Genomic DNA, 17,616 nt, shown 5'->3' with positions numbered 1-17,616 from the left:
ACTTAAACACTGCCTTAGGTTAAAGCAATCTTCGCTCACCGTTTTATTACATGAATCTTCTACTCATCTCTATTCGAAGCACTGGAGCACTTCTAGAGGAAAGATTTCAGGTCTATATGCCACCACCTCCAAACCTCTTTATTGCACCCTTAAAGATAAGTGGTAAGCTATCTTAGCAATAGACTACAAATGATTGGTCCTCCCTCATAGGTTGACACATTTGTAGTCAATTTGAAGCTAGTTTGAAGTTTAGCTTATTTAAGAAACTTCATGGTTGGCATTGGACTCTGCAGGAACTTAGGATAGCTAATATATCTACATATTCGGATTGCTGGCACCATGGGGAAATGAGGGTGACTTGTGTTATCTCTTGTGGCTTTCCCTTCTATATACAACTTCTGGCACCATGTCACAAATACAATCAAAGCTACTAGATTCAATAGTTTTAACTTTCACGCCATAATTTATTTTGTGATGAAAGGACACGTATCTAAAAAAAAAAGAAATGCCCTGCCAATTTTATTCTTGCTATTCATCTATGATAAAAAATAAAGGTACAAGAAATTGTAAGATAACATAAAACAAGACATGGTATGAGTGAGATCAAGAAGAAAAAGAAATAAAGAATTTATGATAAAGCTTAAAGAAATGGAAATGCTCTTGCGTTTGCAGTAAAGTAAATATTGAAGCTGTAGATATGCATGCTTCTCTCGCTAAGATGACCATGTTACAGCTAGGGTCCGCGGCCTTAATGGCAATTTGGTCAACATTCAGAAGATTGCTTCTCTTTGCATTAATGGGAGATTGCAATGCTTGACAAACACTATGCATAGCTACTGTTTCTTTATTCTAGACCCCAAGATTGAGAAATACTCCTATTGGAGTGGTTCTCTACCTCTAGTCTGTGGGCCCCTGGGGTCCACAATGCCTACTCAGGGGATCTCTGACTGTTTAGAAAATTAAATAACTTTAAGAATAATAAATTATATATAAATGAAGGAGCAAAATCGAAAATCTTTCATTATAAAACAGTCTGTAAATGTAAAGGCGTTTCAAATTGGAGGCTAAAAATTACATTGGTAACTTAATTCGTTGGAGAAGCACCAGTAAAGGAAACAGATGATCAGTAGCCTCTACTGGAGTGGCGACAAAAAGAAAGCAGAAAGCAGAGAGTAGTTTAGCATCTCTCTTCATTTTAAAAAATGTAAAAAACTGAATTAGAAAAGCGCTAACCTTCCCATTAACATAAGAATTTCAATTTTCAATAAGTAATTGTGGATTAAATAAAGTATTTAAATGTTTGTGTATTTGTTTGATGTGTACTTGTTTCTGTATTGTTTTGAGGTTTAAATCGTAGAAAATGCTTAGGCCTTGGGTACCCGACTTCCAATAATGAATCAGTGGGAGTCCCTGGATTCCACTTATGATTCATAGGGGGTCCACAGAAGTCAAAAGGTTAAGAATGGCTGATCTACTGTATCACTTGCTAGCTGTGGAGCCTACTTAGGTCTCCTTTTAGGGGCACTAGCACTGTAATGGTCTGTTCTTATGACCATTTTTATTAACACTCTTTCCTCACGTTCATCACATATGATTGATTTTCATTTGTGATATTAGAGTCACAAAATGTACACAGTTCACTAAATATTTATAGATGTGAGATTCGGTCTTGTGACATTTTCGATCATTTTATTTTATTTTTTAAAGTTTATCATGAACGGCTCATACTTCAGTACAAGTAGGTCACTGAGACCAGATCTATAATGAAAGTTTGTTAGTTCGCTGTTGTCTTAAATCAATGACAGGACTAAGTCCATAGGTGCCTTCACGTAAACAAGTACTACACATATGTGTTGTAATTCCATTGTAATCTCGACTATTATTTACATTAAGAAGAATTTGGAATTATAAGAATACTGGACATAGTAAAGTGATCATAAACAATGACATGGATAAGAATACATGTTTGTTTTCGTTCCAAATATGGGATTCCAATGTTTGAATTGAAATGAAAATGTCACTTACCCAGTGTACATCTGTTCGTGGCATCAGTCGCTGAGATTCACATGGTCTGCATTAGCTCGCCATCTGGTGTTGGGTCGGAGTGTTACAAGTTGTTTTTCTTCGAAGAAGTGTTTTCGAGTCACTGGACCGAGTGGCTCCTCCTTCTGTGCTCATTGCGCATGGGCGTCGACTCCATCTTCGATTGTTTTCCCCGCAGAGGGTGAGGTAGGAGTTGTACTATAGTAATAGTGCCCGCGCAATGAAATGTGTAAGTATGTACCTATTAAAGGTTTAAATAATATATATACAAATGTACAAAATTGAAGGTAACTTCTGAACTGCTACAGGCTTCCGGGGAGGTGGGTGGGCCCATGTGAATCTCAGCGACTGATGCCACGAACAGATGTACACTGGGTAAGTGACATTTTCAGTTCGATGGCATCTGTCGCTGTAGATACACATGGTCTGCATAGACTAGTAAGCAGTTATTTCCCCATAAGCGGTGGATTAGCCTGTAGGAGTAGAAGTTGTCTGAAATAGAGTTCTTAATACAGCTTGACCTACTGCGGCTTGTTGTGCGGATAGCACATCTATACAGTAGTGTTTGGTGAATGTGTGAGGCGTAGACCATGTGGCTGCCTTACATATTTCATGCATTGGGATGTTTCCTAAAAAGGCCATTGAAGCACCTTTTTTCCTGGTTGAATGTGCCCTGGGAGTAATGGGCAGTTGTCTTTTTGCTTTAAGGTAGCAGATTTGGATGCATTTAACAATCCATCTGGCTATACCTTGTTTTGATATTGGGTTACCTGCATGAGGTTTTTGGAATGCAATAAATAGCTGTTTAGTCTTTCTGATGTTCTTTGTTCTGTCAATGTAGTACATTAATGCTCTTTTGACATCTAATGTATGTAGTGCTCTTTCAGCCACAGAATCTGGCTGTGGGAAAAAAACAGGTAGTTCTACCGTTTGATTTAGATGGAACGGTGAAATAACTTTTGGTAAAAATTTTGGATTAGGTCGTAGGACGACCTTATTTTTATGTATTTGTATAAAAGGTTCCTGTGTTGTGAACGCTTGAATTTCACTTACTCTTCTCAGAGATGTAATGGCGATGAGAAAGGCAACTTTCCAGGTTAGGAATTGTATTCCGCAAGAGTGCATGGGTTCGAAAGGTGGGCCCATGAGTCTTGTTAGGACCACGTTTAGGTTCCATGAAGGAACAGGTGGTGTTCTTGGTGGTATAATTATTTTAAGACCTTCTATGAATGCTTTGATGACTGGTATCCTATACAAGGAAGTTGAATAGGTAGTCTGCAGGTATGCAGATATTGCTGCAAGGTGTATTTTAATAGAAGAGAAGGCTAGCCTTGCTTTTTGTAAATGGAGCAAGTAATTTATTATATGTTTTGGAGTTGCGTCTAGTGGTTGTATCTGATTATGATGGCAGTAACAAACAAATCTTTTCCACTTACTTGCGTAGCAGTGTCTAGTGGATGGCCTTCTGGCCTGCTTTATGACCTCCATACACTCTTGGCTAAGTTGTAAGTGTCCGAATTCTAGGATTTCAGGAGCCAGATTGCTAGATTCAGCGATGCTGGATCTGGGTGTCTGATCTGTTGGTTGTGTTGCGTTAACAGATCTGGTTTGTTCGGCAGTTTGATGTGGGGTACTACAGAAAGATCTAGCAGTGTTGTGTACCAGGGTTGTCTTGCCCACGTTGGTGCTATTAAAATGAGTTTGAGTTTGTTTTGACTCAATTTGTTCACTAGATAAGGGAGGAGAGGGAGAGGAGGAAAAGCGTAAGCAAATATTCCTGACCAGTTCATCCATAGGGCATTGCCTTGGGATTGCTTGTGTGGGTATCTGGACGCGAAGTTTTGGCATTTTGCGTTCTCTTTTGTTGCAAATAAGTCTATCTGAGGTGTTCCCCAGAGTGTGAAGTAGGTGTTCAGAATTTGTGGGTGGATTTCCCATTCGTGGACTTGTTGGTGATCTCGAGAGAGATTGTCTGCCAGTTGATTCTGGATCCCTGGAATAAACTGTGCTATGAGGCGAATTTGATGGTGGATTGCCCACTTCCATATGTTTTGAGCTAATAAGCTTAACTGCGTTGAATGTGTTCCTCCTTGTTTGTTTAGATAATACATCGTTGTCATGTTGTCTGTTTTGACAAGGATGTATTTGTGGGTTATGATTGGTTGGAAAGCTTTTAGTGCTTGAAAAACTGCTAATAATTCTAGATGATTTATATGCAGTTTTGTTTGATGTATGTTCCATTGTCCTCTTATGGTGTGTTGATTGAGATGTGCTCCCCACCCTGTCATGGAAGCATCTGTTGTTATTACGTACTCTGGCACTGGGTCTTGGAGAGGCCGCCCTTTGTTTAAATTTATACTGTTCCACCATAGAAGCGAGAGGTAAGTTTGGCGGTCTATTAACACCAGATCTAGAAGGTGACCCTGTGCTTGAGACCACTGTGAGGCTAGGCATTGTTGTAAGGGCCTCATGTGCAGTCTTGCGTTTGGGACAATGGCTATGCATGAGGACATCATGCCTAGGAGCTGTAGTATTGTTCTTGCTTGTATTGTTTGATTTGGAGACATGTGTTGAATGACTCTGTTGAAATTGTGAATTCTTTGTGGAGTTGGCGTTGCTACTCCTTTTGTCGTGTCTATTATGGCTCCTAGATATTGCTGTACTTTGCTTGGCTGAATGTTGGATTTTGCAAAGTTGACGGTGAACCCTAGTTTGTAGAGGGTTTGTATGACTTGATTTGTGTGGTTTGAGCATTGTGTGAGCGAACTGGTTTTGATTAGCCAGTCGTCTAGATACGGGAATACATGTATTTGCTGCCTTCTGATGTGTGCAGCGACTACTGCTAGGCATTTTGTGAATACCCTTGGAGCGGTTGTTAAACCGAAAGGCAATACTTTGAATTGGTAATGTATTCCTTTGAATACAAACCTTAGATATTTTCTGTGTGATTGATGTATTGGTATATGGAAATATGCGTCTTTGAGGTCTAGGGTTGTCATGTAGTTGTGTTTTTTGAGCAATGGTAACACTTCTTGTAGTGTGACCATGTGAAAGTGGTCTGATTTGATGAATGTGTTTACTACTCTGAGGTCCAGAATTGGTCTCAGTGTTTTGTCCTTTTTTGGTATCAAGAAGTACAGTGAATAAACTCCTGTGTTTATTTGTGTGCTTGGTACTAATTCTATTGCATTTTTTTGCAGTAGTGCTTGAACTTCTATCTCTAGAAGCTGTGAATGGTGTTTTGATAAATTTTGTGATTTTGGTGGTATGTCTGGAGGGAATTGCAGGAATTCTATGCAATAACCATGTTGGATAATTGCTAGGACCCATGTGTCTGTAGTTATTTCCTCCCATGCTTCGTAATATTGGCCTATCCTTCCCCCCACTGGTGTTGTGTGGGGGGGGTGAGTGACGTGTGAGTCACTGCTTGTTGGTAGTGGTTTTGGGGCTTTGAAATCTTCCTCTATTCCTAGGGAATTGCCCTCCTCTATACTGGCCCCGAAAGCCTCCCCTGTACTGTCCCTGGTAGGTGGACGGTGCGGACTGTGAGGTACTGGCTTGTGTGGCCTGACCCCGAAACCCTCCTCTAAAAGGTGTTTTGCGGAAGGTGGTATAAGATCCTCTGCTCTGCGGGAAGTAGAGTGCGCCCATGGCCTTGGCAGTGTCAGTGTCCTTTTTGAGCTTTTCTATGGCTGTGTCGACCTCCGGACCGAACAGCATTTTTTCGTTTACTGGCATGTTAAGTACTGCCTGCTGAATTTCTGGCTTGAATCCAGACGTTCTGAGCCATGCGTGCCTACGGATGGTAACCGACGTATTAATGGTCCTTGCGGCTGTGTCTGCTGCATCCATAGAGGAGCGTATTTGATTGTTGGAAATGTTTTGACCTTCTTCAACAACCTGTTTTGCTCTTTTTTGTAGATCTTTTGGGAGATGTTCAATGAGATGCTGCATCTCATCCCAGTGGGCTCTGTCGTATCGCGCTAGCAGCGCTTGTGAGTTTGCGATGCGCCACTGGTTTGCTGCCTGGACAGCGACCCTCTTCCCGGCTGCATCAAAACTTTCTGCTTTCTTTATCTGGGGGAGGTGCATCCCCAGAAGTGTGTGAATTTGCCCGTTTTCTGGCAGCCCCTACCACCACAGAATCTGGTGGCAGCTGAGAGGTGATGAATACAGGGTCCGTAGGAGGCGCCTTATATTTTTTGTCCACTCTAGGCGTAACTGCCCTGCTTTTGACTGGCTCTTTGAAGATCTCCTTTGCATGGCGAAGCATGCCTGGGAGCATAGGCAGGCTTTGGTAGGAGCTGTGGGTGGAGGAGAGGGTGTTAAATAAAAAGTCATCCTCTACTTGTTCAGAGTGTAGTTCCACATTATGGAACTGAGCTGCTCTAGCCACCACTTATGAATAGGCTGTGCTGTCCTCAGGTGGTGATGGCCTAGTTGGGTATGTGTCTGGGCTGTTATCAGACACTGGTGCATCGTACAAGTCCCATGCGTCTTGATCTTGGTCGTCGTGGCTCATGGCGGTGTGAGCTGGCGAATGTGACGGGGTGTAAGTTGGTGAAGCCGGAGTTACAGGTGGAGGCGAGGGAGGAGGTGTTACCGTCTTTGCTGTTTGTTGCTGAGGAGCCTCTCGTGCTACAAACTGAAGTGTTCTCTTTCTTTTGACGGGTGGAAGGGTACTGATCTTCCCTGTCCCCTGCTGAATAAAGATACGCTTCTGCGTGTGATCCACTTCAGTGGATTGCAGTTCCTGTTCGAATCTGTGTCTTTTCAATTGTGAAGACATAGAAAGTTCTTCAGTATAGGAGCCTGAAACTGGGTCTGTTGGTGCTTTTTTCGGCTCCGAAAACCCTGTTGTTTGTTTTTTCGGCTCCGAGGTAACCTTCCTCTTCTTTTGTGCCGAAAAATCTTGGCCTCTATGATCTTCGGCGCCACTGTCTCGGCGTCGATCCGTGTCGACACCGAACTCTCGGTGTCGATGCTTCTCTTTAGCACTCTCTCGGTCCAGAGGAGGCTGCGTGCCGGTGTCTCGACCGGAGTCGGACGATCTCGACACTGAATGGGCCTTTTTCGGTGCCGATTGTTGGTCACCGTGAATTTGGGTTGAGCCATGGCCGGTTGGCAGTGGCGTCCCCTGGGCCTTTTTGCCTTTTTTAATTTCTGATCTCGACGTCTTACTCACTGTTTTTGGATGGTCGAGTTCGTCGGAGTCTGAATCCTGGATGGAAAAGGATTCCTCCTGTTCCTCTTCTGTCTCGAACTGTCGATGCTCTTTTGGCGTGGACGCCATCTGCAGTCTTCTCGCTCGACGGTCGCGCAGAGTTTTTCGGGACCGGAACGCCCGACAGGCCTGACAGGATTCTTCGCTGTGCTCGGGTGACAGGCACAGGTTACAGACCGAGTGTTGGTCCGTATAAGGATATTTGTTGTGGCATTCAGGGCAGAATCGAAACGGGGTCCGTTCCATCGGCGTTGTTCTCCACGCGGTCGGGCCGACTAGGCCCCGACGGTGTGCCGAAATCTACCCCGAAGGGCACCGAAGCGCTTCGCTGTTCAATGCGTTGTCGTATGTGTTTATCTCGAACCGGATCGCAACGATACCGTCGAAAATCTTCCGTTTTCAGCTATCTTTCCGTTCCGAAACTCGGAGCGACAGGAACACGTCCGAACCCGATGGCGGAAAGAAAACAATCGAAGATGGAGTCGACGCCCATGCGCAATGAGCACAGAAGGAGGAGCCACTCGGTCCAGTGACTCGAAAACACTTCTTCGAAGAAAAACAACTTGTAACACTCCGACCCAACACCAGATGGCGAGCTAATGCAGACCATGTGTATCTACAGCGACAGATGCCATCGAACAAGTTATTTCCATCCTTTAATATTTTGAGAAATATGCACATGCTTAATGAACATAGATTTAGTTGATATCTACAATTGTAAGTGATATGAAAGGAAATATGAAAGCAACATATGATAAATTTTTGTCTACAGAAAGACACCTTGAAATAGTTGAAACACTTGGGCTAGAGAGGCTATTATTACTGTGAAGATAGAGCCATCCTTCTCTTTGGTAAATCATGCTAGCTTTTTTTTTTCTTGATTAGGACAGGTTTTAGGTCCCTGCAGGCCATAACAAAAAATGACTTGGCTTCCCACTCCTTAAAAGCTCCTGGGTGCCTCAGGAAAATAGAGTTTCATGCCTTAAGTCATGACTGGAGCCAAACACCACATACAGCTGTGGTGTGGATCTGATAGGGACAACCACTTATGACATGGTTTGAAACATGCAAGGAGACATTTGACCTAGTCGGTGGTGAAGCTGAGAAATTTAGTTTTGTGAAGCTCCAGATTGCATCAATGAGGAGCTGAAAAACAGAGAATAACATCTCCAGCAAGGTTTACACATATTAAACGCTGATGTAATCATTATCATCGTGTCTGGAGGTCATATTTGCAGCTGAAACTATTCAAGCTCCTAGGGAAATAGGCTTAAGGTGAAGAAGAATGTGCGGGAGAATGATTCAATCAGAATCATGTTTTAAATTCACTTTGTTTGAAAAAAATATTACACAATTCACTTTGGCTTTCCTCATAATGTACAACAAGATGCAAAACCACATTTCTGACCATGGATCAGATGGCAATTTTTAACGGTTTAACTGTTAATCACTTCACTACTTACCTTAAACATGTGAGTGATATAAGAGCTTATAGTTTTTAGCAGCATTCTACTGGCCATCTGCCTCGTCGTTTTCTTATGTGCAATATAAGAATTACACTGACTAACCAGAGATCGCATTTCTTCCATGACAGTGCGAGTATCAATGTTATCACACAGTGCTTCATGTATGGCAGCTTTCTTGTCAAAAAAGCTATGGGGGAAAAATTGTTAAAGTGAATGAGAGTTTTCTTTTTCCTATTTTAATAATATAATCACAATCATAATATACTCAAATGTATCAAGGCATTTCAGCAAGTAAGGATACATTCTAATTCCCATTACGAAATCAATACAACATCCAAATTAAAAAGAAGTGTTTGCGGAAAAACGTGTTAGGTACGTGCAGAACACTTACGGTACATGCTGAGAAGCTGCAGTCTGTCTTGTGAATGCAAGGATGCATACTAAGGTAATAGAAGACTGATAATAACTGCACAGTGAAGCCAAAACCAAGAAGCTCATTTTCTGTATTTCACCTGCTGAAAGTAAAATTACTTTCACCTACATGAATGGGCTGGAATGTATTCCCTTACAGCGACCGTGATAAGGTACATGGCTGCAACTCTATTGTCAGAAACCCTTGTGTGCATTGAGCATTCCTTTTAGCAGGTTCGACGTGGCAAATAAACATTGGATAAATTAAAGTACATGTGACCATTCATCTAAAGGTGATAAGTCTTCATTATGGGTTTGTCTATTATTTAATAATGTGCATATGTTCTAAGTTACGCAAGTGCAATTCAAATTTGATCAACTCACAAATGCTCCTGTGAATCGCACCCAATTTGAGTAACAATAAATACTTATACTCTTTAAACCTGAGCACGCTCCCTTGTTTCAATTTTTGTAATTTCCTGAATACCTACAGGTTAGACACCTGTCATCATGCCCTTTTCTCCGGGCCCCCCTATCCACAGCAGGGATATATAATCATATATCGCGGCCAAAAGACATCGCTAAAGAAATAAAATTGCCTTTTGGAATCTGATCGGCCCCAAAATACCTGTTGCTGTATGTTTGCACGCATGAGTAGGCCCAGACAAAAGTAGAGTCTGAGTAAAGGACACTATTGCCAACTACGTTTTACTGCCAATATATACAGTAAATCACTCATCAGAACGTTATAGTTGCCATAAGGGACAAAGAAATACACATACACCTGTGCGGGGACAGCAGGAGAGTAGTTGCCTTTTAAATTTAGAACCGTTTCCCGGAAAAAAAATTATGCAGCGGGTGTTTCAAGTGCTTTAGGCTATGGTAAAACCCACATTATAGAAAAATATGTGCATACAATTTTTCCTTCGTCTCATCTGTTTTGCTTCTTAAACGTGCAGTCACTTTTTCTGTTTACTTTTACAGAGGCATGAAAGTTTCTGTGTTTATTTTCTTACTGTCTACAATTTCCTTTCCTATTGCACTATATTTTCCTCCTCTCTCCTGGGTTTCAATAGACACAGCGCCGGAGGTGTTACCGAATGATACTTGAAAATTGAGATGCATTTTCCGTATTTGCGATATGCCATACATTTTCCCTGTACTCTCTGTTTACAAATGGAGTAATTGTAAAAACAGACTTGCATACAAACTAATAATAGCAGACTATTTGAGGTTCCTACATCTACAGACTGTCGCAAACAAAGGTCTGTGACAGATCCCCATGAGGTGTGTCTCTGGTGTTTAGGTTTGGACCACGCTTCCTTAGTCTCTCCACATACACAAGGCACTATCACTCCCACAAAGGGCCCCCTAGTCCTTTGGTGGTTCAGACAGGGGTTTGGGATAGGGGATCCAGCAGGCAACATCCTGGTCTGCAGAGACAGCAAACCTATGAGTCCGTAACCCAACCAGCAGCAGCCTCCAAGCCTCTCTGGTTTTTCCTTGGCGGCATACAGTCACCCAATGGGAGCAAGGATCAGAAAGTTTCTCCAGAGGTGGCATGACTTCACCAAGCTCATCCATACAGCTGCTGAAAATATTTCCCAATTTATCTGCGCTGTCTCAAAACTATGCCATCCACCCCCACCCACAATACTGTATGCACTGAAACTGTTGGAGTTAAAATATTTTTGATCAACAAGTTACTTCACTACAGAAATAAACATAAAAACGGCATGGTTTGAATCTGATTTCATTACTTGAATTGCTTACAAGTAACTATCAGCCATGGCAGTGGCTAAGGCCTAGACTTCAAATAGTTTATCAATGCTTGATGATAAAGGATGCAACACGTTAAACTGCCGCTTTTCAGGAGCATTCCTTTAATTGAGAGAGACCTGACATGTTTTGATCCATTTGAGTCTCTAATGAATGGAGTAGGCTTTATAACAGCAACACACTTACCATTTATTCAGCTCTATCTCCTCCTGTTCCCATCTTGCAAACTGGCTGGTGATATCAGCTTGGGCTCGAAGAATATCCTTCACATTTAAAAAGAACTCCTAAGTAATAAAGATATTGTTGAGTGGGTGAATGAAATCTCTACACTGCTGTTTATATTTCAGAGAACAGGTTAGCAAAATGTATTATTTTGATCTCCTTGTTTTAAGAATCCCAATTGAAAGTACATTCTACCTACACATTTACATTAAAGTATCTATTAACATGGTTTTATGAGGGCATTTTAAAAAACTATGTTCACAGTAAGTGATAGATGACTTGAGGCGACAATTGATGGTGCTCCTTGCTTCAAACAAGGTGGCCAAATAATCAGCTGATTGCAATGACCTACAACTCACCTGGTACTATCAACATCGCCGCAACTTGTACCCAAAATGTAATCTACGGCAAGACATAATCCTCTCTACCAGGAAGATGCCCCAAAGAGAGGTCCGGTCCTTTCTCAGCTAAGAATCTATCTTAATATGGAAGAAAATAGGAGGGAAGACACTGCAGTGGCAGGACAGCTGTGGTGGAGTATAAAGAGCATGAGGCTCGACACCCATGAATCAAAGTGCAAGTGTGGGGCAGAGCAGCAAGGAAGAGCAGGAAAGCAGATGGAGGTACAGAGATGCAGTCTGGTTGCTTTCAGTTCACCTCATCAGAGAAACTGGGAATTCATCTTGTAGTCCTTTTCAATGTATTCCGATTTTACAAAACTAAACCATACACCACTGCTATCAAAGTGTGCTGTATGACTCTCGGTAATGCCAACTCAGCCTTTCATCCTTTCAAATTTGTAAAGTGGGCACCACAATCTTGGGTGATAGCAACACCTGCTATTACAGCAACGGACACAGCAGAAGTGCAGTATAAAACCCTACACAAAAAACAAGTTAATATTGTAAAGAAGTCAGTGCCCAATTAACTGAAATCAATTTTAGGTCACAGCATAAGTTGACCTTCTTCCTGTGTAATGATGCACAAGATAGGCGTAATTTAGGAAGCTTATTAGATCTCACTGAGTTGAAATGTTTTCTTCTTGGTTATCTCTAGGTCTTTTTTTTCCATTTTTGTGTTTTATTACATGTTTTTTGTATTGTAACTCATATGTAAGCTAACTATTTATGCTTGCTTATTGTTTATACCATGCTTTCTTTTATGCATTTAAATTCTGATGGTCCAGTTTTCATCAATTTTGCTGAATTGAAGGGATACACTAGAAATAATGGATGTAAGGTTTGCCACCAGTTTTAAATTAAAGATCAATGTAAAATTAACTTCGAAGCTATTTCTCACATGTGCTATTTCACATTAGTGAAGAAATGCACTCACATTTTATAAGACTAAGGCCCTCATTATGACTGTGGCAGTCTTTTCCCAAGTCCGCTGCAGCCGCCAGAAGACCGCCAGTGCTGGTGGTCTTCCGACTACTGTATTATGACTGCCACTAGATATCCTCACCGCCAGCAGTTGGATATCCAGTGGCATGCACTATGGAGGTCGGCGGCGCTCAGGCAGTCCCACTATTGACACCACCATGCCAGAAAGACTGCCCACAGAGTTACGACCAGTAATTCTGTGTGGTGGTCTTTTTCTGGCGTGGTGGTGCCAGTGGTGGGAGTGCTGGGTCCAGTCCCCTCACGGAGGAGCACCTCATCGGACAAGGTGTCATCCTCAAGGGGAGGGGGCCAGGGGGAGTTTGTGATTGTGTGTATGCGTGTCATGAAGGTGGGGGTGGGAGGGAGGGGGAGTGATTGTGTGTGCATGCGTGTGTGTCTGTGTGTAAATGTGGTGATCCGCGTGTGTATGCATGTGGATGGGGGTGTGCATGGGTGAATGTGTAAGGGGTTGTGTGGTTTGTATGTGTATATGGCATGTGTGTGCAGTGAGGTACGATTGGGGGTGGAGGGTGTGGTTGTGTGAAGATGAGTGAGGGGAAGTGGGGGTTGTGGTTGTATGCATGTAGTTGAAGGGAGGGGTGGGAGGATAGAGTGTATGCATGCATGTGTATGAGTATGTATGCATGTCTATGAATGTTGTGAGTGCGTGTGTGAGTGGGGGGTGTCTGTGTGTGATTGTGTGTGTGTACGTGCATGCATCCGTGTGTTCGGAGGTGTATGGGGTGGTATCCCGGTGACAGGAACCCCCTGATGAGACCACTAGGAAAATGCTGGCGGTGTCCCTAGTCGGAATAACCTCAGCGGTTATCAGACTCCCGCCGGGCTGTGGTAAACTGGCGGGGTGGGCGAGGATGTGGCGCTTTAGCAGTGGTCAGACCGCCATCACAGCCTTGGAGGTCCATGGACCACCATGGTCATAATGAGGGCCTAAGTGAGTGATTAATCAACAGGTTTTACTCATTGTTTCCCTTTGTGGGAAATGTGTTAGTAAATAAGCGCATCTGTTGGCATATGGGAAACAATACTGGCGTGTGTAAATATTGAAATAAAATTTTTAAAAAAATGTTAAGACGGAAGCAGGTCTACCTCCCCAACAACATGACTTGTTAAAACTACAAATCAAGCACATCTGTTCAACTCCTTTGTCTCCAAAAAGATATTTACTGTTTGTAAAATCTACAACCAGACTTAATTTCTGTTCAAATGGATACATACTTGCATAGTTACTTACATTCAAGAATTTCTCATACTGTAATGCAGACTCCATAGTGTTGTTTGAATAATCCAATGTATCCTTCCATGAATGCATCAGGAAAGCCAATCGTAGCTGCCGAGCTGTTTGATATGAAATTGTTTTTAAACAATTGCAAAATGTAAACTGTTTTGGAGCAATGATTGGATTCTATGCAAAAACTTTTGAGATACTGAAGTAGAAAAGACATAATATCTGAAGTAATTTTATAATATTTTTAAAATTTTCAAGTTAATGTCTTCTCAGTATCACTGGGGATTAAACCATCACCATCATCCTAGACCCATCACTCCTTTTGTTCTTTAATATCGTCTCTATGTGCTTTGGTGTATATAAATCACTATCCTTTACCGTTGCGTCCCCTTGCAAATGTAAATGTAAATTAGCACTTGTATAGCGCACTACTCACCCGTTAGGGTCTCAAGGCGCTGTACTCATACCGCTATGGAACCCCTCCTGGCTTTTCCCTGTGAGGCGCCCAATCCTGAGCACCCCCAGGGTGAAGCCAGGCATCCAAGCGCTGTTGGGGCCGTTGTGGAGATTAAGCAAGCTATTGCCCAGAGTTGCAGAGTGGGACCCATGAATTAGATTAGGCACTGAGGCGAGAATTATCTGGTCAAGGGGAATTGAGCCCAAGACCTGCCGAAGCGGGCCTTGAACCCTGGTCTTGAGCCAGATCTCTGCTTCAGGGTCTGCCGCTCTAACCATTGAGCCACACTTCTCCTACGCTTCTAGCACAACCAAACCCTACACACCTACCACATTCCCATCCATTCAACATAGTTCAGCATGATTTATCCTCAAGCTAAACCATGCAACTTCCAACACCAAAAACATTTCTGAAAGGGAAAATGCATTTTTATTTCATCAATGCCTTAACTTTCAAAATGTTTATTTCAATATTCTGACTGATTAACTACTTATGTCTACCTAACTAACCTCACAAAAAATGCTAACAAAGACACAAACATACCACAACCATGATAAAAGAAGTAAGACCCACATTTAACTCTCACTTTAACTGCTGAATGGTGTAGGAAGCTGGCTATCTATGTACTGTACCTATGTAAGGGTACACTATGCAGATAGTTAAGGCAACCCTTATTGGCTGACAGAGGTTAAAGTAATAACACTAAATGCTCTCTTTTGTGGTAATGGGAGTCGGCGGTTCAGACTTATCAGAGGGAAGTGCTAAGCATTTGTTTAACATACAGTCATCATCATGATATTCCTTTATTTTGGTTTCATTAACCCATAAAAGGTACAAGATAAAATATAGTTCATAAATACAATTAAAAAAGAAGACAATGTACATTATTAAAAACATTATATAAAAGGAATAAAAAAAATGTCAGAGACAACTTAATAAATACAACTGCATTTTAAGATTTAGGGCCAGATGTAGCAAGGCTTTTGCGCCTCGCAAACGGCGAAAAACGCCTTTTGCGAGGCACAAAAGCCTCTACGCGATGCAGAAACGCATTTTGCGAGTCGGAACCGACTCGCAAAATGTGCTTCTGACTCGCAAATAGGAAGGGGTGTTCCCTTCCTATTTGCGACTCGCAACGCGATGCAAGTTGATTTGCGACCGCAAAAGCGGTCGCAAATGAACTCGCAGTTACCATCCACTTGAAGTGGATGGTAACTCATTCGCAAACAGGAACGGGTCCCCATGGGACCCCTTCCCCTTTGTGAATGATCACAAAAATATTTTTCCAGAGCAGGCAGTGGTCCTATGGACCACTGCCTGCTCTGGAAAAAAACGAAACAAAAGGTTTCGGTATTTTTTTCCAAGTGCAGCTCGTTTTCCTTTAAGGAAAACGGGCAGCAGATGGAAAAAAATAACTGCTTTATTGAAAAGCAGTCACGGACATGGTGGTCTGCTGTCTCCAGCAGGCCACCATCCCTGTGAGTGCCCAGACTCGCAATGGGGTCACAAACTGCGACCCACCTCATTAATATTAATGAGGTGGGTCTTTGCGACCCCATTGCGAGTCGCAGAAGGTGTCTGAGACACCATTCTGCAGAGCAAATTGCGAGCTGCAATTTGCGAGTCGCTCGGACTCGCAAATTGCAAGTCGCAATTTGCAACGTACCTACATCTGGCCCTTAGTGATTTATCAATACAAGCCATTTCATCATTTTAACTCTGTCAAACTAAAAGCAGTTATTTATAGACCAGTGGTGAGGCGAATAAGGAACAAACCAGAATCCACAGCCAGATTTAGATAACTTTAAACTGGTCAAAATGATCATGAGGAATAAAAGCGGACATTACATCTCGTTAAGAGATTTTAATCTAATGTGCTATATTGCCAAGAGATAACTCCCAACTAAAATCAGTACAGAGTCTCTTGTATTGGTTTTACATATCTTAAGGGCAGTATGATGATCTGTAATGCCAAGAAATCTGCAAAGAGGCACAATCCATTTTGAAAGCTGCCTTATGTAGGCTTTGCAAAAAAACATAGACATGTTCAGTATTCTCTACTGCCTTGCAACTCATCGAACACAGATTAGTTATATCGTTCTTTGTGTTTCAAGAGCAAGTGAATGAGCTCTGGGGGAGAATCCCTAATCTAAATTTTACATAGAGTGCACGTGCAAAGGAGTCAAGTACTAGGTTCAGACAAGGTTTGAAGTCTGGCCCACACAAACAACAGAAAGGAGTCTATCAGTAAGCCCAGTAAAGCTCCTGAGATTTTAACTCCTAGGGTGAAATCCTAAAATGAGGTTTTTAATTTGTGACCGGCATCACGGGTAGCACAATGGGATGTAACCAAACATCTTTCAATCCCTGCTTGAATAACCAGGTTTTTATATTTACAAGCCAGGGAATTTTCCCAGTTACATAACCATCCAATATAGTTTTATTACAATCGCTGTAGGGTTCTAAGTCCTCAACAGAACAAAGTCTTATCCATTATTTGATAGGTCTCAATAAGGCAAAATCAGGAATGTCTCTAGGATTGAGATTAAGTCTAACTGGCAGTGTTGGGTCGCTAGTGGGGATCCTCAACAGAGATGTTTTAAAGGAATTTTCTAGGGTGCCAAAAATACAATGTCCCCACAAGTCAGTCCCATACAGGGCGGCTCTGCGAGCTTGGATTTTATATATCTCCATTGGAGGGGAGATCACAAAGGCGGGAGCCCTGATAGCAAATTTTAATATAAACCCTGCCCTTTGTTTTAAAGTGAGAACACTTTTTGTTATCTGGGCTGACCATCTATGTGATTTTTTGCACTTTTTTTGCCCAAATAATCAAACTCATAAACCCTATCAAATAGTTCACCCCCTAGAAGTCTCTTATTTTTTTTTACATGTTTCATGGCACCAAACACCATGTATTTTGTTTTATTACTGTTGAATCCAAACAATACTCCTTGCAGAAGAGGAAAAAGTTGTCCAATAAAATAGATAAGTCTGGAGATGTTTTTGAAAACAACAAAATATCATTCGCAAAGAGGAAGAACAGCATTTTATGGTCCTTCACCTTAGGTACTCATTCTCACAGTTTAAAACATAAGGGACCCATTTACATAGAGGAGAAATAGCGTGGGGGCCAAAGTGCAGCTTATCTAACTCCTTTTCGAATGGAAATTTATTTTGCCAGCTCCCCTGAGGGCCCCCCCATATAACCTTCATAAAATTTCCTGTTCACAAAGCCTGTATTATTGTCAATACCCTCCCCCTCCGGGACCGAATGCTATGTAAAACCTCCCAAGGATTGGCACTTAGGACAAGAGCAAATGCAGCTCGAAGGTCCACAAAAGCCACAAGCAATACCCCTTGTCTACATCAATCATCTTCCACTT

The 17,616-nt window shown here is 42.1% G+C and overlaps 1 protein-coding gene across 2 annotated transcripts in view; it reads right to left on the bottom strand.

The window, feature by feature from the left end:
• Positions 1 to 17,616, bottom strand: part of CARS1 (cysteinyl-tRNA synthetase 1) — a 344,636-nt gene that overhangs the window by 150,604 nt on the left and 176,416 nt on the right. For both annotated transcript variants that reach the window (XM_069223014.1, XM_069223013.1), the window contains 3 exons: positions 13,780 to 13,883; positions 11,110 to 11,207; positions 8,731 to 8,920 (listed from right to left, as the gene is read on the bottom strand). In XM_069223014.1, the coding sequence (XP_069079115.1) occupies positions 8,731 to 8,920; positions 11,110 to 11,207; positions 13,780 to 13,883 (392 nt within the window). The remainder of the gene's footprint in view (positions 1 to 8,730; positions 8,921 to 11,109; positions 11,208 to 13,779; positions 13,884 to 17,616) is intronic.

Source organism: Pleurodeles waltl, chromosome 3_1 (assembly GCF_031143425.1).
Source record: "Pleurodeles waltl isolate 20211129_DDA chromosome 3_1, aPleWal1.hap1.20221129, whole genome shotgun sequence".
NCBI classification, from domain to species: Eukaryota; Metazoa; Chordata; class Amphibia; order Caudata; family Salamandridae; genus Pleurodeles; species Pleurodeles waltl.
The sequence above is the reverse complement of the archived record's forward strand: the minus strand, read 5'-3'. Positions and strand labels throughout refer to the sequence as shown.